A 23,485-nucleotide genomic window follows, 5' to 3' on the forward strand; every position below is an offset into this window, starting at 1 on the left:
GCCATATTCAGGATAATAACCCACTTTTCCCGGTCGCCTCGCTTGAGGGCAGCCAAACCCTCGAAATTTCCTTGGACTCACAAAATTTCGTGACCCGCCCATTCGCCAACTCACGAACTTCGACGAAGCAACGATACCCGTCGACAACAATCGCAACAATGGCGTCCGAGAAGGCTAACAACCCCATGCGGGAGCTCAAGATTCAGAAGCTCGTTCTGAACATCTCTGTCGGCGAGTCTGGTGACAGACTGACCCGTGCCGCCAAGGTGCTTGAGCAGTTGTCTGGTCAGACCCCGGTCTACAGTATGTAAAAATCACCTCACAGCCAACTATCTTGAAATTGAATCTGGCGTCACCTAACGGGATTCTTTTTACCACAGGCAAGGCCCGTTACACCGTCCGTACTTTTGGTATTCGACGTAACGAAAAGATTGCTGTCCACGTCACCGTCCGTGGCCCCAAGGTAAAACAATTTTCTCATTGAGCACCGAAGCGCCAAGTCACTAGAGTAATCTAACATAAAATGGCAGGCTGAGGAAATTCTCGAGCGTGGCCTCAAGGTCAAGGAGTACGAGCTGCGCAAGCGCAACTTTTCTGAGACTGGCAACTTCGGCTTCGGTATCAGCGAGCACATCGATCTTGGCATCAAGTACGACCCTTCCATCGGTATCTATGGTATGGACTTCTACTGCTGCATGACCCGCCCCGGTGAGCGTGTCACTCGCCGCCGCCGTATGAAGAGCAGAATTGGTGCTAGCCATCGCATCAAGCGCGAGGAGACCGTCAAGTGGTTCAAGCAGAGATTCGACGGTATTGTCCGATAAATTCTAGGACACTGGAGCATGGGGGTATCTTGTCCTTATGGATGTCATGGCGAACATTTCAGGGAAACAAAAATGGGACGATGCGGTCAATGTATTTGCTCTTGTCTTTGTTGCATCTGCTCGACGAATAGAGTCGAGCTTACGGCCTTAGAGACCGACCGGCGCCCATGCCGGCTTCTACGATGACTTGTCTCGGAATGTGACGTCTCACCTCCATAATGAAGAATTTCCTTGTTATTCGCGTGCCTCCAGACTGGTGTACCGGCATTGCCTCTGCCAAAATAAGCTGTGGTAGCAATACTCTGTATCGTACTTGTTCCATCGGCCTAGCTGGCCATCTACTTGTAAGCAGCCACGGTGGCAGTAATATTATTATCCTCACAGCTTACGATGTTGCGATTTTTTTTCGTCTTCAATGCCCAAAACGGAAGTCCACAGCGCTGGGTGGAGAAGGAGCTGAGCCAAATGCTCGCAATGGGCCAATACTCCCATGGCGCAGGGCAAGCTGATGAATGGTGAGATTTGATCATCATCGAAAGGTTCATTGACGTCGATCTGGCGTTGCATATAAATACTGTGTGTTGCTGCCATCAGTGGTTTTGTCTGATATGTCTACATCAATACAACGCAACACTCGTAGTAGTACTTGGAAATCTAGCTTTCACCACCTGATCTTTTGAATCCATCTCATGAAGTGTCGCGTACATTACATTATATACCCGAGGTTAAGATAACTGGTGAGTATACACGTCGCAATGGGCTCTGCCGAATCCAAGCAAATTGAGGGTCGGCTGCTCAGCTCGTCGTTGGGCAAGACCAACTTCAACAAGTCCTTCAACCTCTACTACGAGTCCATGCGCCACGGATTGAAATTCGTCATTGGCGAACACAAGAATGAACCCTCCAACATTATATCTCTGCCAGGAGGATGGTACGGCGACTTGATATTGTACAGCGGCCCGGACACCGATTCGGACCCGCTGGCTGCGGTGAAGTATGGGAACAAAATGGGGACGTTTGACGAAGTCCGACTACCGCCCAAGGAACCCGGCCAGGGGCTCATCAAGGAAGAAATCCGTTGTCACCTCAACGGTATGAACTTTGCTTATACCTTTGCGGTGTCGGTGGGCGAGAATGGGTATCCCGAGAAATTCGAATGGCGAAGCAGCAAGACCGAGGAGGTCAAGGAGCTTGGTGAGATGTCTCGTGGATGGAAGCTAGTCCGCCTGAATCATGGCGATGAGATTGTGGCAGTATGGAGCTGGACAAAGCTCAGATGGACTGTGAACAAGGGAGCAGCCTTTAAATTTACAAACAGTGGCGTCACGGGCGAGCTGGGCAATGCGTTTGCGATAATGGCGGTAACGTCGTTTGTAAGGCAATACCAGAAGGAGATTCAGGCGAGCATCAGTGCTGGAGCGGCGGCATGATGGATGGGTGTCGCGATGACGTGGATGAAATGATAAGACTTGCCATCTTGGATTACCGATGTGCAGTGGGAGGCAAAAAGTATTTAATTAAATCAAGTACCTGAATATCACGCGCTATATTATCATATATTATCGTATATTTGTGTATACTTCTCGGTGAGCAAATATATTCTGCTATAAGTTATAATTACAGTCAATGTTATCGGTCAAGCTTACGCATGTATATGAGTTGATGTCTGGTCAACTGGTGCTGGTATTATGACGGGCTGGGACAACTGAAGTGGCTGTTAAGGAAGAACCTGCACCTCCCCTTATTCTCGATACCATGGCGCTCTCAGCCCAGCTATGTACAGCTTGTGGATAAATATATTTGCCTATTAAGGCGTATACACTAATATATTCTAAAATAATAAAGTATAAAGCGCGATAGCTACCCAGTACTTAGGTAAGTACTACGTACCTGATCTGCTTAAATACCAGACTTCTTGCCTCCCACTGTAATCCTAGTAGCCTACTTCTAAGTAAGTATCCAGGCACCGCTGGTGGCTGATACCTGAGGCTCGAACCCGGAAGGGGGAAATTGTTAAGGCAACCTCGGAATTTGCAGGCAAAACCGCGCACCAGCCTTTAATTGGGTGACCGGGCCAACTGTGCTCCACCCGCTCCCTCACAGACTCTGCTCTCATCACTTGTCCTCCCGAAAATCTCCATTTGCTCTCCTGCAAAAGGCAGCATCGCAACCTCCAATCTCCCCTCTCCCAATTGCACGTTGCTGCAATTGCTCCTCTTTCATCTGCATCCTCACATACCCCCTTTAATATGTTCCGGAACGCTCTCCGACAATCCACGCGTGCCGTGGGCGCCGTCTCTGCTGCCGGCAGAGTCGCCGCGGTGAGTCCTTCTCCTCAGACCCAACCCGACCGCCAATGCCATCGAAAACCGTCCGCATCCATCGAGAAGGCCCTACGAGGAGCTCAATTGGGAAGGCGGGCAAACGTTGCACGGATTTTGAGGTCTTCGAGGCGCTGGCGGTGGTGCTGGCTCGATTTGAGCAGTTTGCTGGGCTTTCGGCTAACTTGTTATTCTAGGTGCGAAATGCCGCACCCGTCGTCGTCACCGGTCTGCAGGCTCGATCCTACGCCGACAAGGCTTCACCAACTGAGGTCTCCTCGATCCTCGAGCAGCGCATCCGTGGCGTCCAGGAGGAGTCTGGCCTCGCTGAGACTGGCCGTGTCCTTTCCGTCGGGTATGTGGAGCTCTACAGCATCAAAACGGCCAACTCCGGGCCATCGGATACACCACAACATTGCTTGAAATAAGAACATTTTCCACGAGAGCATCCTCCATGGGGGCGTTCTCTATGAGGGCCGAGGAATTGGCGCATCAAATATGTACGCGGTTGCTGACAGACAACATTTAGTGACGGTATTGCTCGTGTCCATGGTCTTGCCAATGTCCAGGCCGAGGAGCTGGTTGAGTACGTTCATCCCTCTTGTCCCTAGTTTGGCCTGCCTCTGGGTCATGACTTCTATATCTGTATTACTTCTAACGTCCCTTGCCTCCCAGGTTCGCCTCTGGTGTCAAGGGCATGTGCATGAACCTTGAGGCCGGTCAGGTCGGTGTTGTGCTGTTCGGTTCCGATCGTCTCGTCAAGGAGGGCGAAGCTGTCAAGCGTACAGGTGCCATTGTAAGTTTGCAGGCGACGTGTCAATCTTCGACATCTATATGTATTAACATGCGTTGTTTAGGTTGATGTCCCCGTGGGCCCTGAGCTGCTGGGTCGTGTTGTTGATGCTCTTGGTAACCCCATTGACGGCAAGGGTCCTCTTAACACCAAGGAGCGTCGCCGTGCGCAGCTCAAGGCTCCCGGCATTTTGCCCCGCAAGTCTGTCAATGAACCTGTCCAGACTGGCTTCAAGTCCGTCGATGCCATGGTTCCCATTGGCCGTGGTCAGCGTGAGTTGATCATTGGTGACCGTCAGACCGGCAAGACTGCCGTCGGTCTCGACACCATTCTCAACCAGAAGCGATGGAATAGCGGCAGTGACGAATCCAAGAAGCTGTACTGTGTCTACGTTGCCGTTGGTCAGAAGCGATCCACTGTTGCTCAGCTCGTCAAGACACTCGAGGAGAACGACGCCATGAAGTACAGCATTATCGTTGCCGCCACCGCTTCTGAAGCCGCACCTGTGAGTAGCCAGGCTAAGCTTGTCAATGTGAATCGCCAATGCTGATACTAGTATCTACAAATAGCTCCAATACCTCGCTCCTTTTACCGGTTCGTTTTCTCAACTTTTCTTGAGTCTACCTTCTTCCCCCATAATTTCACGATGTGGTTCGCCCAGTGGGCGCTTTCCCCCCCGAGTTTCATGCCTTTTCCCCACCCGACGCCCTGTCCAGTATACGTACCTTCCCTTTGCTTAGTCAGCGCTCCTTCTCGTCTGGTGGGCGTCCGTCCCGTCTACTACTGTGTTGCTTATTTTTTGGAGATATTTACATTTCTCTCTGTCTGGACGCCATACTAACAATTCTGTTTTGCAAGGAGCGAGTATTGCCGAGTGGTTTCGTGATTCAGGCCGCCATGCACTGGTTATCTACGACGATTTGTCCAAGCAGGCTGTAGCATATCGCCAGATGTCTCTGCTGCTTCGCCGTCCTCCTGGTCGTGAGGCCTACCCCGGTGACGTTTTCTACCTGCACTCTCGTCTGCTCGAGCGTGCTGCCAAGCTCAACAAGGACCACGGTGGCGGTTCCATGACTGCCCTTCCCATCATCGAGACCCAGGGTGGTGACGTGTCTGCCTACATTCCCACCAACGTTATTTCCATCACCGACGGTCAGATCTTCTTGGAATCTGAGCTGTTCTACAAGGGTATCCGTCCCGCCATCAACGTCGGTCTTTCCGTCTCTCGTGTCGGCTCCTCCGCCCAGCTCAAGGCTATGAAGCAGGTCGCTGGTTCTCTCAAGCTTTTCTTGGCCCAGTACCGTGAGGTTGCTGCTTTCGCCCAGTTTGGTTCCGATCTGGATGCTGCCACGAAGCAGACTCTGGCCCGTGGTGAACGCGTACGTCTTGGCTATATTCCTACAGTGACCTGTCTACAGATGGCTAACTAAATTTGTACAGTTGACCGAGCTCTTGAAGCAGAAGCAGTACTCGCCCATGGCTGTCAACGAGATGGTTCCACTGATCTTCGCTGGTGTCAACGGTTACCTCGATAACGTCCCTGTCTCCAAGATTCTCCAGTGGGAATCTGACTACCTTGCCCACCTCAAGGCCAACGAGGCTGAGCTCCTCAACACAATTGAGAAGGAGGGTGCCATCAGCAAGGAGCTTGAGGCTAAGCTCAAGGATGTCACTCAGTCTTTCATCAAGAGTTTCCTCGGCTAAGTATTTATCAACAATCTCTTTGAGCGACATAGAAAGAGGGTTGTTGGGGATCATGGTGCCGTCTATACCAAATTTTGTAGTTGATATTCTCTAGAGTGGAGGGATCAAGGAGGGGGGTGTATTTGATGGAGCGATGGGTGACGCCGGGGGGATTTGCCAATCGTAACCACATGTAAAAATAGAGCCCATTACTCAATGAACGCCTCGATTTCGTTTGTTCTTAATTCCATGACGTTTCCATTGAGAAAAAAAAGTCCCAGCTTTGCAGGATTCATTTGTGCCGGTGAAGGAAGACCTGGGATGGCTGACTGGGGGTCGGAGATGCGGATTGGGGTAGTCTGGTAGAATTATTGTGTGAGCCCCGAACTCAACTACTCGGGAAATTCGAATTCAATAGCTCCAAAAGAGTCAAACTCAACATTCAATGCCAAGAATTGCGCTTAGCAACACGCCCGCGATATTGAACTTGCTTCCACTCCCCTTATACATCACGAAAATCAGATTTATACATGACAATGACATCATAGACAGCACGGCGGGGAGACCGTTGATGCCTTGGAACACGCATATTTCAAAATGGCACCGTTGCTGATGGCGCCTGAAGACATTCCCACACATGAAGAGAGCCACGAGCTCGATAGGAGAAAGTTTCCTAGAACTGGTCGCCATGGTGGAATGTGCCGACATGGCAGACCAACCGAGAATCACATTCGGCGAATGGAATAACAGGGCTAAAGAGCACTGACAAGCCTTGACCGTCAAGTGCTGCCACTGGTCCGCTAGCACCACAAGGCTGTGGCTTGACAATCAATCCACGGACTCGAGAAGGAAGGATCTTGCTCTGGCATCGAAGACTGCTGGCGAGGGTACCAACAATCACACATTCGTTCTCATCCTACTCCTCCCCCAAAGCCAAGATGCCGTCTCCAAGAAGTGGGAAATCACCGCCGACCTCGACCCCTGCATGGCCGTCATTTTCACTGGCGGCTCAACGGGCTTCTACAAATGGCCCGAGATGCACGAATTAATACAAGACCTGGTTCCGTCAAGCGCATCACATTTTGGGACTACATACCTCAAATCCAGCCTGCTTCTGCTTCTGACCTTCAACGCAAAGTACGGGACAAAACATTACACCCCCTTATACAACGTTTATATCCAAGTGCAGATACCTAGTGGATAACGACGATGGTTCTTCAACGCAAATCCTCCCTTCCTACCTTTCTCGCTCTTCTTACCTTTCGCATTCTTCTTACCTTTTGGTCATAATCATGCATATAAATGACGTAATAGTCGAGAGTTATTCGAGTTCATTTCACTATTAACCTGTTCACTCTTCCATCCACGAAGCTTCAACTCCCACTCTCAGCAAGCTGCCCGGCGGGATCGTAGGAATTACGCTGCTGTCCTAAGCAGGCGACAAGACATTTCAGTTCAATGTGACAAAGACAGTACGTTGGCCCAAAACACCGGAAGACCGTCGTAATGCGAGATTGCAAAACGTTACGCACCTTACACCAGGTTTAAATCTTGAGTTTAACGGCTATTGGCTGCATCGTCGAAATCGACAGAGATTTTTATTATATCAGATCAATATGGCGATACAAGACAGGTGATATCATCTGTCTAGATCTCTAAACACCCTAAACGAAAACAGGCTATCGCCGCGGATCAGGAGGGCTCAGAGATCCAACTAGATGATATTGTCAAGGAATTATCCAAGTATAGATTCCTTATTATTACTGTCGTCGTTATCATCGTCGCCAAAACACTTCAAAAATTAGCACGGCCTCATATATTCCAAGTCTTAAAAGTATGAAATAGATTTTCATGGATCTGGGGTCACCTTCACCCACTCTTAGTATTCGTAACCGACCAGATCAAAGGTGTTCACGAGTGTTTTTGTAAGGCCAACTATTATCAGTTCCCAATCAAGTCCGCTATCTGATCGTCGGACTCGTCCTTACGCCGGGCTTATTCCTCAGCGAGCTTTTATTGGGCTTTATCGGCGCGTTGCTTGGATTTATCAAGAAGATTAAGAACCGCCGGCTCAGCACCAAAAATTATGTCCGCGGAAGTTAACTGGGACTCGGCGGCCCAAGTATCGTGTACAAAACACTACGCGTCAGCGACAGCAAAAGTGCTTGCCGGGAAATTATCCAAAACACCCACGAACCTAAAGGAGGCAAATTTACTCAAAGGCGCAAAGCACGTACGTTCCTCTCTCATCGCTAATTTACGACGCAGGAGCTTCGCGTTAATTGCTCGCATCGCTTCCTCTACTAGCGATGGGCTAGCACGGTTACTATCCGCGGCCTTCTACCTTCTTACACTCATTACCGACTTGATAACTTGGTGGGTAGATGTACGACAATAATACCAACGACGGAGTTCGCCCAAATAGGTAAGAGTTGGCCGGTTTCTATTGCAGTCTACTCAATAGACCAGTAAATAATATCTTCATAGAGGGAAGCTGTTCGGTGGTGTGGTTTATCAAAGCTTTAATCCGAGACTAAATATCATTCGGCACATAATATGTAATGGATTGCCCATCTCCAGGGCATAGAGCGACCAAGTGTAGTTGGGACACTTGCGAAGGCTTATCTGGAGTGATTTGTGCGAAAGTTATACGAGAAGCTGAAGACCATCCCCGATGAATCTCTTACTGTGACAAGGGCTCTGTGAGGGCTTGGAGCAATAGCTCTATTCATCTAATAACAGTCTTCGGTATTAAAGGTCCTTGGTTTTCCAAGTCCTTGAGGGACGAAAGGTCTCTGTAGATACAAGAAGTCGGTGAGCGCCGTTGCCCCAGGTCGCGTGATCATAGATTCATAGCCCTCGTGTAACCGTGTGACACTTGCGTACTTGGACACGCCGCGATACGAAGTTGTGGAGAGACTGGTTAACTTGACAAATGCAATTCGCAGGGACCACAAGTTTAGGCTTCTACCAGATAATTAATATTAGCGGGCGCTTGGCAATGAATGTTAAACAGGACAGATCTAATTTGGCCTGTTAGCCTAGGAGATTAAACCGCGAATCTTGGAGAGTAAACTGCTATACGACGTATCTCCAAAGCTTTAATAAATATATTATATTATATTTTTTACTATATAAAAATATTAATAGTAAAGGTTAAACTAGTGTATATAAGTAAATAAATATATTATATTTTAATATATTTTAGCATGTTATAATGTATCATGATACGTTTATAGTGAATTACGTGGTTAGTTACGGTTCCTGGCCTAGGTACGGCCAAAATACAGTGTCACTAAATGACCTACGTTTAGCCCTTTCCAATTTTTGTAAATCAACTTGAAAGAAAAAAAATAGTATAGCACATAACGCGATAGCTAGGTACCTAAACTACCTACCTACCTAGGTAGGTAGCCGAGCACTTTCGCCGTTCCTTGCCCAGCCGTAAATCATGCCAAGGACACTGCCGCAGACGTGATTCAGCCCGCGCCCAATATAGCCTTCATGGGGCGGCACGAGCGCAGCATCTTGATGAGACCAAGACTCCTGAATGCCCTCCCTGTGAGGGCCAAAGCTTCTATTGGAGGAGAACGGGGCTGTTTCTATGTAGTCTGCAAAGAATTGATGACATTGTTGTAAAACCCAATCCTCCCATCGATATGATACAGCCACATAGCATGCGCAAAATACTGGGCAGTAGAGTTTCCAAGCATTTCAGACAAATGATACCTCTGCCGCTTTAACTAGCTTGACATAATCCTCGCGCTCCGCCAACTGCTTACGAACCGTCTCGCTTTCTTGGTAGAGTGGTCTGTCCGGAAGCTATATTCCTTTGCAAGCTGCTTGAGTCTGGACGGGAATGATCTGATTGACTCCAGTATCTCATCAACCAAGTCCGGGGGTGTTCGTTCCCGGATGGTCTTTTCAGAAAGCGGAAACTTGATGTGGTCAGCCCAGGCTCCCAAAAACTGCGCTGGTAAGTCGAAGGGGCCGCCGATTCCAGGGAGCGGTCCTACGCAATACGTCCCGTCGGGAGCCTTAGCAATGCCTCCAATCCGGGGAAAGCGTATACCTGACATTTGTACCTATATTCCAAAGGGTCAGATGGCTATAGCTCCACGAAGAAATGATGGTGCGTCATGTCACACCTGAATGTCTGCTAATATAGCATGAAATTCCGGTATAAACGTCGTAGGCAACTTCCCCTTGTGAACATCATAGCCGCTAAATGAATCTATGATTGTATTTCCAGGTAAAAACTCCATGAGTATGAATGGGATACCAATAACGTTATCGCAGTTGGCCTCGTAAGCATACACTTCGGGGACAGGAATATCTGACCGCTCTCGAACCACCGACATCGTATGGACTTCTCCTCTTAGGGAGGTGGTCCTAAGGCAATACAAAGGGACACAAATCACCTTCGAATTGCCAACTTAAGAATTCCTAAACCCTCAAACCCTCAAAACCTCTATCCATTCATCCGTGCTAACCACAAGTTGGCTAAAAAGTGTGAAACTGTAGGCATAGCGCTTTGCTGCGCGCAACTGGAAGTCAGCTAATGAGTCTGTAAGCCTAGACTGCAATGATTGTCAGCCTCGTAGAGATAGTCTTGACAGCGGGTGTGATTTGTCTTTTACGGCAAATTGATGAAGCTTTGCCTGAAGCGCGGTTCCATCCTCTCAATCATTTCGACCCATGTAGGGTAGGCCGGGCCCCATGCAGCTGCAGGCCAGACCCCTGACGATGCATGGTCAGATTAGCTCATACATACATAACTTTTTTTTCGGTCCCCAGGAACAAGATAGATATTTTCGCTTCGTACCTGCATGATTTGGCCTGTCTTCTTAGTTTGATACCTACTCCAGGAATTGTTGTTCCTGTGCACTGCTCTAATGGCCTATTACGCTTCTGCTGAAGGCAGCTCGCGTCGGCCACGGGTTCGCTTCTACCAAGACGACCGAGAAACCTATGCCGTGTGTTTTGCCCTTGGTTTGCGGCTGACAATTGGCTGATATTTCTTACCTACAGCCTGATCTTCCTCGGAGATATCTATACAGTGCTCCAACGGCGTCAAGACGTCGTGGCCAATACTCTGGTAATGAATATGTCCCAGAAAGAGTGCCCGCATCTAACTTGCCGCCATGGACACATCTCGAGCGCCGCATGCCGTCACACCATGGAGAGCTTTCGCAGCAGACAGTTTTTGGTCCTCCTGCTCCCTCAGGGAGGCGGCTGAGGCATCGTGATGCCGAGACAGCTGAGGTTCCACCGCCACCAGGAATGGCGAGATACTCGCAGTCTCCCCCACGGATGGACAGCAGAGAAGGAGACGACGTCTATTCGTGGCCACGAAATACTAGGAGAGATACGGACCAGGCTTCTAATCGAAGTCATTCTCCATCGAGGGTGCAGCACTATGATGCCAATGATGGCCCCACGGTCCACGCCTACAAGTCTGGAGATGCACAAGTCTACATTGTTGACGAGGGACAGGCTGATAGAGGCTTTCGTCCACCGAGCCCCATGGGCGGAGATTTGGCCGCCTATGGCGAATTCAATTTCTTGTTCCCCAAGTCGGCTTCCAAGGACGACGAACTGTCGGATCTGGAATCCCCAGCCGTGGACTCTGACTCTGCACATAGAGAGGATCGCGATATTTCTATAGTATCAAATGCCAAGAGGATTTATTCTTCACACTACCTCGGCAGCGCGGAACCTGGAGGCGTCCATGCAGCCAAACTGACCGAGCTGTTCGACACAAAAGGGAAGAAAAGATCACTGTTTAAGTGGCTGTGAGTAGCAACTAACGAGCCTAGCAAAGAGGTCCAGAACTGTTACTGACAGCATGGCAGCCATATCCACCAAGAAGTCATGAACTTTGACGATTTTTGGGTAGTTGAAACGTGGATGCTCTCCATGCGTAATGCACTTTCTGTCTGACAGTCATGCAGGCCGAAATATCGCGTCAAATTCATTTCCCAGAGCTCGAAAGAAGTGCCATGGCAAAGCTCAGAGCAGATGTGAAAAAGAACTGTATTAAGACACGACAAAACCCCAAAGGGGCAAGGGTTGGGCATATGGAACCTCGCTATCTTGAAGTCCCTCTAAAGTCCTTCACGAAGCAGCTTTCAGGACAGGAGAAGCCAACCGGCTCTGCGAGATGGATCTGCCTCCCGTACTTCTCTCTGCAAAAGTACTCGGGCTTGCTTGCGGGCTCAACTACGTCTGTGTTTCCCTCGCAGACGCTACTGCAGGCACAGTACTCTCGCACAACGGAACAGAGGGACATGCTACAAGCTGTTTGTCAAGTGGCCTCCACCAAAACGAATGACTGCTTTCACATTGCGCAGCTCTGGTGTATAGTTTTAGACAACTGTATGAAATACCCCCTGAGTGATACAAGTCTGCCCTGTGGCTGACCAGTGGACAGCGCTCCTCGTAACTTGCGGTACCATGTCCGAGCTCGACCTTCGTGGAGAGTTGGTCGACGTCAAGTCTCAGCCGTCCCCAGAGACTGCTGGCTCTACGCCTGGAAGGATTCTTGTCAAGTACGGAAACGCTGTTACTTGGTCTTTTCCAGCTGTGGCATGTTCTACTTGGTTTGTGAGTGCTGTCGAGAGACGTCCTATTTCTCTCTGTTTTTCTTTTCTTTTCTTTTCCTTTTTTGGTCACTAAGCTGGGGTAGATGTTCTTATCCAACTTCCACGCCTTTTGGCCAAGAAACTTGGAGTTTACGTATAACAACCAAGCAGTGACGGCGGTAAACTGGTCCAAAGTTTTACGACTCGCAGCTCGCCCTCAGGGAGGTGTCGTGTTGAAGATGGAGATAGTGTGAGAATTTCACCGCGATGACTTTAACAACCTCTAATACTAATAATCTCTGAATCTTGACTAATATGACGTAGATCACCGCCTTCTCCTCCGCGAACCGTTTTGAAGCCCCTAGTACCTGGTGATGCAGGAGACGAGCACTCAAAACCATGCAAGAAACCACATGAATATCTACACGTACTCACTCTCCAGCCAGTAGAAGTCTTAAATGAACAATTGGGTTTGGCCGAGAGGTTTTTGACAGGCCAAACATCGTACGCAGATCAGCGAGCGTACAAAAACTGCGGAGATGCGACAAGGGAAAGTGTGCATGATTTACTGACGAAACAATCGTCCCAGGTGGAAGAAACAGCAAATGACAATATAAGACTCATGCATGAGGAGAGAATCGATATTTTCAATGCTGCGGATGATATTCACAAGCTGTTCTTCCCTTCGACGTTTGATGGGCCAACGACACACAAGTATTGGGGGGCTCTCAAGTCTCTTCTCAAGGTATGAATCTCGGGCCACGGTAAGCTAAACTAGCCGCAATCATGTTGCTAATGACAACTACCTAAATCAGATACCTCAGCTGGAGGGCGAATTCACAGTCTCATCCGTGTCTGCAAGCCAAAATATTACGACAGACATTAGGACAACCTTGAGAGACATGTCTCAAAATGTTGAAAACTTCCAGAATCTAATGTCTTATGCTGATGAGAAGGAAAGGGCCACCATCGACCTCCCCCGGCAGTTCATCACGGCCTGGCTTCACATTGTGTCGGGCTTGATCAGTGCTTCTGATAGAGGAAATGCATGGCTTGGGCACGTGTCCAAGGCTAAAGTGCTGATGATGGACGGCATGAACCGTATTGTTCAAAGCATTTCGAGCCGAAACATCCTCGACGATTCTGCCGTGCTACCCTTGGAAGTCCTTTCGCTATTTTCACTAAACTTGTTGCATGACCAAGTGGGTAAATCAGAAGACATCATGGATACCTACGCGCAGTACCTGACGTTGCTGGTAAGGGCAGCCTGGACTCTTTGCAGAGATTGGATCCGTGCTGACCTTTTCTATTTTTGGTAGGATGCCGAGATCACCAGCCAGCCGTCCGACCGATCTTATCAGCACCGGATCGATTTGGTCCAACAAGAAATGACAGTCATCAAAAGGACAGTGGCGAAGCAAAGATATATTCTGGCCAGCATGAAGTCAAACCTCTCCACCAAAGACGGCGGCAGGTATCTCACAGACGCAGCCGACGACGCAGCTTGGCGCCGCAGACGAGCCAGGGACATGTACGAGGACGCACCGCCTTATTACCCTGGTCCGCTGCCGTACGACCCTCTGGTGAGACGGCGTGACGCCGAGTACATGAGGTTGGACGACGAAGATGCAGCGGACCTCGAAGCCGCTTCAAAACTGTCGGCTACAGATGAGCTCGGGTTCCGCGCTTTATTCCTCAACGAATGCATTCGGCTTGTTGAACAGCGCGAGTTCGACCTCCGCCGCCACACCGACTACGCAGACGACCTGGAGCGTGCCGTGGTGTACGGCCTGGACTGGACAAAGGATCGACAGGAAAACGCCATCTACGCATTCACAATCGTCACCGTCGTGTTCCTCCCGCTCAGTGCCATCTCGAGCATCTTTGGCATGAACACCAGCGATATCCGCGACATGGATTCAGGCCAGTGGCTGTACTGGGCCGTTGCCGTCCCGGTCACGCTGCTCATCATTGTCATTGGCCTGTGGTGGATGGGCGAGCTGGGCAATGTCCTCGGGTGGCTGTCTGGCAGGCGGACGGGCCGCGTATCAAACACCAGACATGTGCCTGGCGTGGCGCCTCAGAGGACGGATGCCGCGGCATTTGTTGTCGATCGACCTCCAACCAAGCCGGAGGTGGACTATACCGAGGCACGAATGGCGGATGACCGTTTGCCGCGCCCGATTGCATACATGGCCGAGCAGAGCGTGCCCGTCGTGCGACGCCCGAAAAGACGTCCGCAGTCGGTTATTCGATATTAAAGGTCCTTCTCGTTCTCACAGCTTGCCGGGAGGCAAGACATCCATGTTGCAATTGCACAGTGGGGGTCTAAAAGTATTTGACCAGATCAGGTACCTGGCTATCGTGCTATATGCTACAATATACCATAGAATATGAGGGTATACTTCTTGCTAGACAAAGATATTCTGCCACAAACTGTACATGCATCTAAACGAGATCAAAAACTTGTTCATCATGTCAAAGTTAAATCCAGACCCTCTCGCCCCAGTGAATCCAAAATTCCAGCCTTCATCCAAATTCCTACACACTGTAGACAGCATTAGATTTCATAATCATTAACCCAGCCGTCGCCTCCCATAGACCTTTTACCGCCGATAATAATCCCTCGAGTCATAGTACTCTCTGTCATGGCGATCCCTGTCGCGATAGGCCCTCCTCTCACGACTCGTCTCCCTATCCTCCGTATGCACGTGGACATGCGTCACTCTTTCCTTATTGTCCTCAATCATCTTCCTCTCCCTGGGAGGCTCGACGTATCTCCTCGGCGCCTCCACGTAGCGGTACGTTTCGTACCTGGGCTCCACAGGAACGGGCACAGGCACGGGGACGAAGCGATCTCGCTCAACGTACACCTCCTTCTCGCGGCTGTGGCTGTGGCTCCTGGAGCGGCTGCGACTGGACTTTGACGATTTCACAGACGGTTCGACGTCAACGGCTATGACTTCAATTTGCGGCTCAGGCTCAGGAAGAGCGGGTGGAGATGGGCAGGGCTCGGGCGGGCATGGCTCAGGCTCAGCAGGCTCCTCAACGACGGGCGCGGGAATGGGCTCTTCGCACGGCGGAGGGGTAGGTGGGATGATTCGCGTGACGCGGCGGCGAGAGGTGAGGATGTCTGGCTCGGGTCGGGAGAGGTACAGACGCTTCTTGGTGCCGCGGTCGCGACCTGGGAGACGGTTAGCTTTGGTGGCGGCGATGGCCACGAGGGCGTGGCGGATGGGGATATGGTTGCGGCATACCCATTTCGATCGCGGCGGATGAGGCCCGGCGATGTTTGAGGTCGAAGAGGCTTAGGACGGGGGGCTCAAGTAGAGCTTCGCAATGCAGTGGCAGATCAGATGGAAAAGCCTCCTGTCAAGAGGGACCAGCACGAGTAATATATGCACAAGATGCAGAAGACGCGAGGGCAGGACGAATGGGCGCAGCAACCAAGATGCATCATGTGGGCAAGGACCACGTTTCTATCTATATGTAACTACTACTTCCGTACGTACGTACAGGCACTTACAACCATGACCACGCAACACTACGCAACGCAGCGCTGAGGGGTGCTGAAGAGTGCTGAAGCACTTGACGGCATCGGAGCCTGGCGCCCAAAAATGCGTGGCTGGGAGCCCAATGGTCCTATGACGTTGGGCACGACGTAATAGTTGGTCCCGGCTGTGGCCCAGCAAAAAAGGCAAAAGAGGGAAATATCAGGATTCCGCGCATGGCTCGGTGGAGATATTGCGTAGATCAGCCAGCCACTCATGGTAGGCGCATGGCTTCTAGAATATGAGTCGACTCGCCATGGCCACACAGACCCTGGTGCCTGACTGCCTGGGATATCGCGAGTATAATTCTCCTTTTGTTTAATGAGGCGATTGATTGGGTTCCTTGGTGAGGGGATGGAAGGCTATTTGTTCATTATTATGCAGCCCGATCCGATCGAGCCCAGCCCCAGCAACAACCATGCTTCCAGCAGCATCTATCTGCCGGAAACAGACGACCTCGGGTTTATTGAGATTGACTCGAGTGACCACTGGGCGCCCAAGGGAACCCCAACATCTTGGGTGCAATCACCTGAATCTCAGGTCGTCCATGCTGTTGGCGCCCAAAGTTGACATCAGGTCCATTACCGTTGGCTGTGGGGCGTCACTGTCGTTGATGAGGCATTATCGCATGAAGCACTATGAGCAGGGAGCATGAGGTGTTTCGCCTTGTCGTCGAGCACTCCTGATACGCGCTGGGGTATGCAGAGTCTGAATGTGTCGATGAAAGTTCTTGCAACTGGGCACTTTCAGGGCATAAGTCCCCCTGAGTCGTAAGTTGTCAGCGCTAGCAACATACTTACCTACCTAGCAAACCTATTCCGATAAAACCCAAGGAGATGGTACTTTTCCGAGTCTGATTTGGATGGACGCTTGGCACCATTTAGTCACAGAGTACTCCACGAATCCATCCCTGTGTTTGGCCTTCCCCGGAGTATCCTTGTTGCACAAGCAGGTAGGGGGTTGTGCCACGACCGTTTAAGGCACATCAGACCCAGCAGCCGGGTACTGGCATCATCCGTGCCGTTGGCCGTTGCAGACCGCAGACCGCAGACCACAGACCACAGAGAACCACGGGAACGACAAGATGCATCTCCACTATTTCCCGAAAGGTTTCAAGTTTTGCAAGTTTTCCAAAAACAGACGTTGACAACTGTTGTCAACGTATGGTTGCCGAGTCAAAGGGCCGCTGTGCCGGTAGCCTGTTTGTATCATTACTGAGACGTTCCATGGGAGGCTTGCATTTGTCCGTGTTTTCCAGTAGTTGGCCATCCGCTGTTTGATGTTGGTAGTGAGCCGACCAGCATTTTGACGCGCAGGGCATAGGCGAGTGAATGAATGATGATAGAACCTGCGAATGTCGACGCACCGTGATGTTCGGTCCTTATACGCGCTTACTATTGTGGCTACAGAGCCGAGAGATTTGAATTGCGCAAGCTCTGCTTCGATTTGCCCTTGCCTGCTGAGTACATTTCCAACTAGATACATGTAAGTCAGCGTCCTAGGAGCGGGGAGGCATGGGGAAAGGGGTATCTGACCAGACTGGACAGTTACCGCGCGCTATACAGTAAATATACGGGTGGCATCGAGTGTATGCCCAGGCGACAGGCGAACATTATGTCTCCTCCGAGCCTGCATGTCGGCTGCGCTCGATAAAGTAATAGCATATCGGCTTTTGAAACAGCGGAGCTGCCGATTTACAGTGTTTAGTCATGCCGGCGTCTGTCTTACTAGCATTAGCATGAAAAAGCACACGCTGACATGGTTACAGGCAGGGGCCCACGGAGTAGGTATGTACAATATAGATGAAGGATGCTATGTTTCAGTGCTGCAACAGATGACGGGTGCCACAAGCTCAGGCTCTTTGGAACGGAATAGGATGACGACACTGAATCCCACCAGCCTTAAGCCCCCTTTTGATGCCAAATATAAATCTCCAACGGGGGCGTCTGGGGGATTTTCATCTTCTCCATTGCAAAGGAACAAGATTTACAACGCATGCTGACAAACTTTTGCCCATGCGTGTCTTGTTTACGCTGATGTCAGACCGGGCCAAGGAAAATACATGCCATGATGAAGCCTGAAACGCAAACCAGTCACGACCACTAGTTCTCTGATCAGGTTTCATCACCTCCTCGTCGGCTAAAGGGAAATGCATCCAGCAGGTGAGGGGCGACATGTTGTGAACTGGATTCTAGCATTGTGTTCAGTGTGACAGCTCTTCGAACAGTCAGTCATTCACTCGATGACCATGTAAGTTAGCAGGAGACCTGAAAGTCTAATCCAGCTCTCTTACAGAATGGTTGTGGATGTGTTGTTTGGAGAGGTCGCAGGTCCAAGGCTGGATCATCCATTGGCTTTGAACCCCCATCCTGCGGTCGTATTGCGGCCACAGATAGCGTGGCGCACTAGAGTTCGTGAGCTTTCGCAATGATGAACCTGTATTGCATTGGCAGTTCTTGGCCACATGCTCAGGGGCAGTCTTCAGTAGCAAGTAGCAGTAGGTGCGATAACGAAGCACCGAGCTACTCAAAAGACATGTTTGTCACACCGCTAAACTAGCCGACGTGACAACGCTAGAGAGCCCCAAAGCGAGGCGCCGGAGCTATTGCACCAGACAGGGAAAAGGTGGGAAGCGAATAGCTGGCTTGATTGGCAACAGAAAGTGAGCCTCAAACTAGTACTGCAAAGCCAGCGCCAGGCTATACACTATTATTGGCTGCGTTTCCAGATATGGACAAGAGCCGGGATGGCTGAAAAGACGAGCGGAGTCTATCAGATAGTACCCCGAGCTTCATTTCTGAGTGGAGTATGGTTTACTGTAGGGTGTAAAAGGTCCACGGGTACCCGTGTGGGTTGCTTACCCGCAGAGCATTGACAAGAAAACTACATTTTCAATTTTTAAAAAAGCTTAAATAATTAATAATAAATCTAATAAAATACCTGAATTATAATAATAAATATATAAATTAGCTAATATTATAACCAATTAGCTCACATAAAAAAGTGGGTCCATCTAGCTTATTATAAGCTTAAAAACTAGATTATGTAATTTTCTAAAAACACACTATACTACACTATACTATAAAAACTACATTTTGTAGTTTTTGAAGTTTTAAGCTTATAATGCTATATAAGGACCCACTTTTTTTAATATAAGCTTATAATGTAGAATTTATACTAGTTATTCGTAAAACTTATAATTCTATAAGTATTTTATTAGATTTAATATAATTTTTTATATTTGAAACTATAAAAACTATAAAACTACAAAACTACACTACAGTTAATGCTCTGCTTACCCGTGGGCTTTGGGTAGGTATAGGTAGAAAAAAAAGACTTAAATGGATTAGTAGGGGAAAATAAAGTACTTATAATTATTTATTAAAAATATTAGGTGTTTTTAGGTACTTAAATAAAACCTATATAACTTACTTTCTTTATATTAAATTATAATAATTATTATTATTAATTAAGTATTAAAGTATTATACCTTACTTTATATAATACTTATATAAGTATAACTTAAAACCTTTATTATTATTAATTAATACTTTATAAAAGTCTATTAAGTTATATCTTATCTTTTTATTTAAATATATTAATTCTTATATTATTTACGTTAAGTATATTATTATTTAATATAAGAATATTTAACTTACTTATTACTTTAATCTTTTAAGATAAATATAATTAATTTAAGAGTATATTTAAGTATATTTATTAAGTTTTACCTTATCTTTTTATTTTAAGATATTAATCTTTATATTATTTATATTAAGCGTATTATTATTTAATTTAAGAATACTTAAATTACTTATTACCTTTAAGGTAAACGTAATTACTTTAAGAGTATATTTATTAAGTTATATAATAATTAATTATAATAATTATTTTATTATATTTCTCTTTATTATAATAAATCTCTTTTAATTAATTAAATATTTCTTTTAACTTATATACGTAATATAATAAATATTAAATACTTTATATATTATCTCTTTTATATATAAGTATTTTAAGCTAATATTAAATTAATTAAGTAAGGTTTTTTTAACGTAAAACTTATTAAAGCTAAACTTAAACTTAATAATTAAGCTTTAATTTAATCTTTTAAGCGCGTAATAATAGTTAATATATTAAATATATTAAAAGAAGTATTATTCTTATCTTATACTTTAAGATTTATACTTTAATTAATTTCTTAATACTTAGCTTTAATTATTAAGTTAAAGAGCTTTAAGGTATCTTTAAAAGGTAATAATACTTTACTATATATAATTAATAAAGAAGAGAAGCTATATAATATTTAACTTAAAATATTAAAGCTTTTTATTTATTATATATATAACTTATTCTCTTTAAGTTAATTTACGTGTGAAGTAAGTAATTCTTTATTTATATTATAATTAGCTTAATTTAAGTAATAAATATAAAATAAATACCTGTATTAATACTATACTTATTTAATAAAAAACAGCTTATATTATTAGGCTTATCTAGTATATTTAGACCTCTAAATGTATTGTATTTTTTGTATTTTTTACTATACTATATTATATTGTATTGTATTATAATATAATATAATATAATATATAAATGAAATACCTATAAATGTATTATTAGAATATATAATAATAAATTTTAAAAAATATATAATAATAATAGATTTTTTTCTCATTATAATAATATAAAATTATACTTCAAAGTCTACGTATTAATGAAATATTTTACTTTAAAAATAAAATAAATATAAAATATTATATAACTTTTTATATAAAATAAATAAAAAAATAAGGTTTTTTTTAAGCTTTATAAAGACATTATATTATGTAAATTAAGTAAATATTTTTTAAATAATTTTTTTTACTTATATTATATATAAAAAACTAAAAAAAATATATAGTATATATTAATTATTTTAAAAATACTATTAAATAATAAATAAAAATATATATATAATATAAGATAATTATATAATAATATATTCTTAATAATATATATTTTATTTATTTTTCCTTTATTTATTATTAATTTAAATTATTTATTATACTTTATATTTTAAATATTTTTATTAATATAATATAAATTATATATAAATTATATATTATAAAATTCTTTAGCTTTTTTTATACTTATTTATATATTTTATAATTATAAAATATTTACATATACTTATATATATTATAATATATATATATATATATACATTAAAAATAAATTCTATGACTTTTATTATACTATATATTTAATCTATTATAACTTTATAAAAAAAACGAATTTTATTATAAAATTAATATTATTTAAAAGCTTATAATCTTAGCTATTTAAAAATAATATTTTTATTTATTTTTAATTAATAATTATAGAGATATTATATGCGGTATTTAATAGTGTAAAGAAAGTAGAGTATTTAAGTTACCTTACTTTAAGAAAAACGCTACATTCTATAAACTAGAATATCTCTACTAATAATAGACTAAAATAGATAAAAATAGAACTAATTAATAGCTCTTAAAAAGCTTTATCTTTACATATTAGGTGTATCTTTATACGTTTAATATTCCTAAAGTTATATTAACTTAAAGTTTAAAAATGTAAATACTTCTTATAATATACATATATATATTTTAGGTGAAAAAACGCCTTAACGTAATATAATAGAAAGCCCTTTATATATTATAATTACACCGGTATATTCTATTATTTTATAATAGTTGTATTTTATCTTGTAAATTTTTCACCGATTTCTATACGAATATACACGTTTTAGAGGTAAGTTAGGCATTAAAAAAATGCCTGAAATTTAAGGTTTTCATAATATTTCTCATTATATTTAAACTCTATATATTAACTGTGTTATCCCTCTTTAAAGTTTAGAATTCTCTTTTTTTATACTAACACTTAAACACCTATAACTTAATTAATATCTTACTTAAGTTACTTTTAATAAAACTTTTTTTTTTTACTAAAGAACCCTACTTTTAAGGTATATAATAACTACTTTTTTTACCTTAAAACCCTATCTTATTTATCATTAAAAATGGCTGAAAATCCCTTTAATTTTAAACCCAATTTATCTACGAATAATAACTCTACTACGAGTCTTTTAACGCTAAATCAATATTAAAATAACCCTAGAAATAATAAGAGCTATTAATTTAGTTTAAAATCATATATCTTTTAATATAATCTCTTTAATTTTCGATTATTAGAGATTAATTTTAATAAAGAAAGACTAATTCATTGTTTTTACACTTAATTAGACTATTTATTTACTTTTTATAGTAAAGTAAAGCGTTTTTAGTCTTTTAATAGTATTACACACTATAAAAAAAAACATCCTTTTATTATAACCTTAAAAAACGAAGAAAATTCTAAATTAACGTGTAAGTTATTATCTTTAAACTATTCTTTTAATATATTAATATAATATTATAATATTTTAAAGATATTAATTACTAATTTATTAATATATAGTGCCTATTATTACGAAATTACCTTTATTATCCGAAATATCAGCTTAATCTAGTATATCTAATAGTAAAAGAGGTAATAAAAGACCTAGAAATAATACTATTATTAGTGAATTTTCTAAGGATACTACTCTTATACTAGCTATTAAGTTTATGCTTTAAAATAACCTATCTTTTACTACTATTACTAGTAAAAGCTTTAAAAAGCTAATAAGCTATTATAATAAGTAAGTTTATGATATTATATTATATATTTAATAATATTATATTATATATTTAATAATATAATATATATTTAATAATATTAACTTATTTTAGTTAAGATACGAGCTTTTTTCACTATTAAAATATACTTTCTTATATAGATATTTTATATTTAAAAATAAAGAAGAATATAATTAATATAATTTAAAATTAAGTTAATAAATTAGGTTATATATTTATTTAACTTAATATTTAGACTTCTATTAATTCTAAATCTTATTTAAAAGTTAAAGCTAATTAGCTAAACTTTAAATTTAATTTAGAATACTATTTAATTAGTTAGTTTATTATTTTTATTATGTATTATATTATTATTTAACTTTTTAAATTAATTATATTTAGGATTTAAATATTTACCTAATACTTACACTAGAAGTTCTATTAATCTTTATTTTAATTAATTATTATTAGAATATAATATAAAACCAGAAAAAATATTAAGGTAAGTTAATTATAAGGTTATTTTATAATATTTTATGATATTTTATGATATTTTATTAACTTATTTTACATTATAGTTTTACTAGAGATAATAGCTCTAATAATAACACTTTTCTTACCTCTTTTTTAAACTTTTATATGGAAAAAAACCTAAAACCTTTTAATATTTATTGTATAGCTTATATTTTAAATATTATTATTAAAGATATTATATTTACGTTTATTATCGAATTAATAACATCTAAAAATATTAAAAAATATAAAATAGCGAGCTCTTATACTTTTTAACTAAAGAATTTAACTAATTATCTTCTAAAAAACAAAAACAATTTTCTAATTTACTTCTAGGTATTTTAAGTTTTTTTTTATTATATTTATATATATTTTAAGCTAATTATTATATAGGAATTATTAGAAAAGTTAAAAAAATAGCGATTCTTCTTAAAAATAACTAATAACTTTATTCTTAATAGATTAAAGCTTTAAAAGAAGCTAAATTTAAGGGCTTTATAGCTAAAAATAATAATATTATAAAAATACTATTAGGTAAG

General features: G+C 43.1%; 7 protein-coding genes across 7 annotated transcripts; 5 read left to right on the plus strand and 2 right to left on the minus strand.

Annotated features, from left to right (window-relative positions):
• Positions 1 to 158: 158 nt before the first annotated feature.
• On the plus strand, positions 159 to 824 carry RPL11_1 (60S ribosomal protein uL5; the record flags this gene model as incomplete). The annotated part of the gene is made up of 3 exons (XM_007813395.2): positions 159 to 303; positions 381 to 463; positions 531 to 824. The coding sequence occupies 3 exons, from the start codon at positions 159 to 161 to the stop codon at positions 822 to 824; spliced, it is 522 nt and encodes a 173-aa protein (XP_007811586.1).
• Positions 825 to 1,579: 755 nt separating this feature from the next.
• J3458_003392 (uncharacterized protein) lies at positions 1,580 to 2,254 on the plus strand (the record flags this gene model as incomplete). The annotated part of the gene is made up of 1 exon (XM_066117724.1): positions 1,580 to 2,254. The coding sequence occupies one exon, from the start codon at positions 1,580 to 1,582 to the stop codon at positions 2,252 to 2,254; it is 675 nt and encodes a 224-aa protein (XP_065977515.1).
• Positions 2,255 to 2,781: 527 nt separating this feature from the next.
• On the plus strand, positions 2,782 to 5,953 carry ATP1 (Alpha subunit of the F1 sector of mitochondrial F1F0 ATP synthase). The gene is made up of 8 exons (XM_066117725.1): positions 2,782 to 3,145; positions 3,343 to 3,500; positions 3,675 to 3,731; positions 3,821 to 3,941; positions 4,003 to 4,443; positions 4,508 to 4,532; positions 4,797 to 5,317; positions 5,379 to 5,953. Exons 1-8 carry the CDS (start codon positions 3,074 to 3,076, stop codon positions 5,640 to 5,642), a joined length of 1,659 nt encoding a protein of 552 aa, XP_065977516.1. The 5' UTR covers positions 2,782 to 3,073; the 3' UTR covers positions 5,643 to 5,953.
• A 3,242-nt stretch (positions 5,954 to 9,195) lies between these two features.
• On the minus strand, positions 9,196 to 9,982 carry J3458_003394 (uncharacterized protein; the record flags this gene model as incomplete). Its single annotated transcript, XM_066117726.1, has 2 exons — positions 9,196 to 9,706; positions 9,770 to 9,982. 2 exons carry the CDS (start codon positions 9,980 to 9,982, stop codon positions 9,365 to 9,367), a joined length of 555 nt encoding a protein of 184 aa, XP_065977517.1. The 3' UTR covers positions 9,196 to 9,364.
• A 534-nt stretch (positions 9,983 to 10,516) lies between these two features.
• On the plus strand, positions 10,517 to 11,420 carry J3458_003395 (uncharacterized protein; the record flags this gene model as incomplete). The annotated part of the gene is made up of 2 exons (XM_066117727.1): positions 10,517 to 10,597; positions 10,653 to 11,420. 2 exons carry the CDS (start codon positions 10,517 to 10,519, stop codon positions 11,418 to 11,420), a joined length of 849 nt encoding a protein of 282 aa, XP_065977518.1.
• A 149-nt stretch (positions 11,421 to 11,569) lies between these two features.
• Positions 11,570 to 14,466, plus strand: J3458_003396 (uncharacterized protein; the record flags this gene model as incomplete). The annotated part of the gene is made up of 6 exons (XM_066117728.1): positions 11,570 to 11,999; positions 12,055 to 12,227; positions 12,310 to 12,455; positions 12,530 to 12,950; positions 13,021 to 13,461; positions 13,525 to 14,466. 6 exons carry the CDS (start codon positions 11,570 to 11,572, stop codon positions 14,464 to 14,466), a joined length of 2,553 nt encoding a protein of 850 aa, XP_065977519.1.
• Positions 14,467 to 14,811: 345 nt separating this feature from the next.
• J3458_003397 (uncharacterized protein) lies at positions 14,812 to 15,466 on the minus strand (the record flags this gene model as incomplete). The annotated part of the gene is made up of 2 exons (XM_007813391.1): positions 14,812 to 15,389; positions 15,463 to 15,466. 2 exons carry the CDS (start codon positions 15,464 to 15,466, stop codon positions 14,812 to 14,814), a joined length of 582 nt encoding a protein of 193 aa, XP_007811582.1.
• Positions 15,467 to 23,485: the final 8,019 nt, after the last annotated feature.

This window comes from Metarhizium acridum (assembly GCF_019434415.1).
Source record: "Metarhizium acridum strain ARSEF 324 chromosome Unknown scaffold_13, whole genome shotgun sequence".
Lineage (NCBI taxonomy): Eukaryota > Fungi > Ascomycota > Sordariomycetes > Hypocreales > Clavicipitaceae > Metarhizium > Metarhizium acridum.

Bases quoted from the DNA above. Each gene is read 5' to 3' on its own strand.
- ATP1 (XM_066117725.1), top strand. From the start codon at position 3,074: ATGTTCCGGAACGCTCTCCGACAATCCACGCGTGCCGTGGGCGCCGTC. The intron at 3,146-3,342 runs GTGAGTCCTTCT...TTGTTATTCTAG, and splicing joins CTGCCGGCAGAGTCGCCGCG to GTGCGAAATGCCGCACCCGT. The intron at 4,444-4,507 runs GTGAGTAGCCAG...ATCTACAAATAG, and splicing joins CCGCTTCTGAAGCCGCACCT to CTCCAATACCTCGCTCCTTT.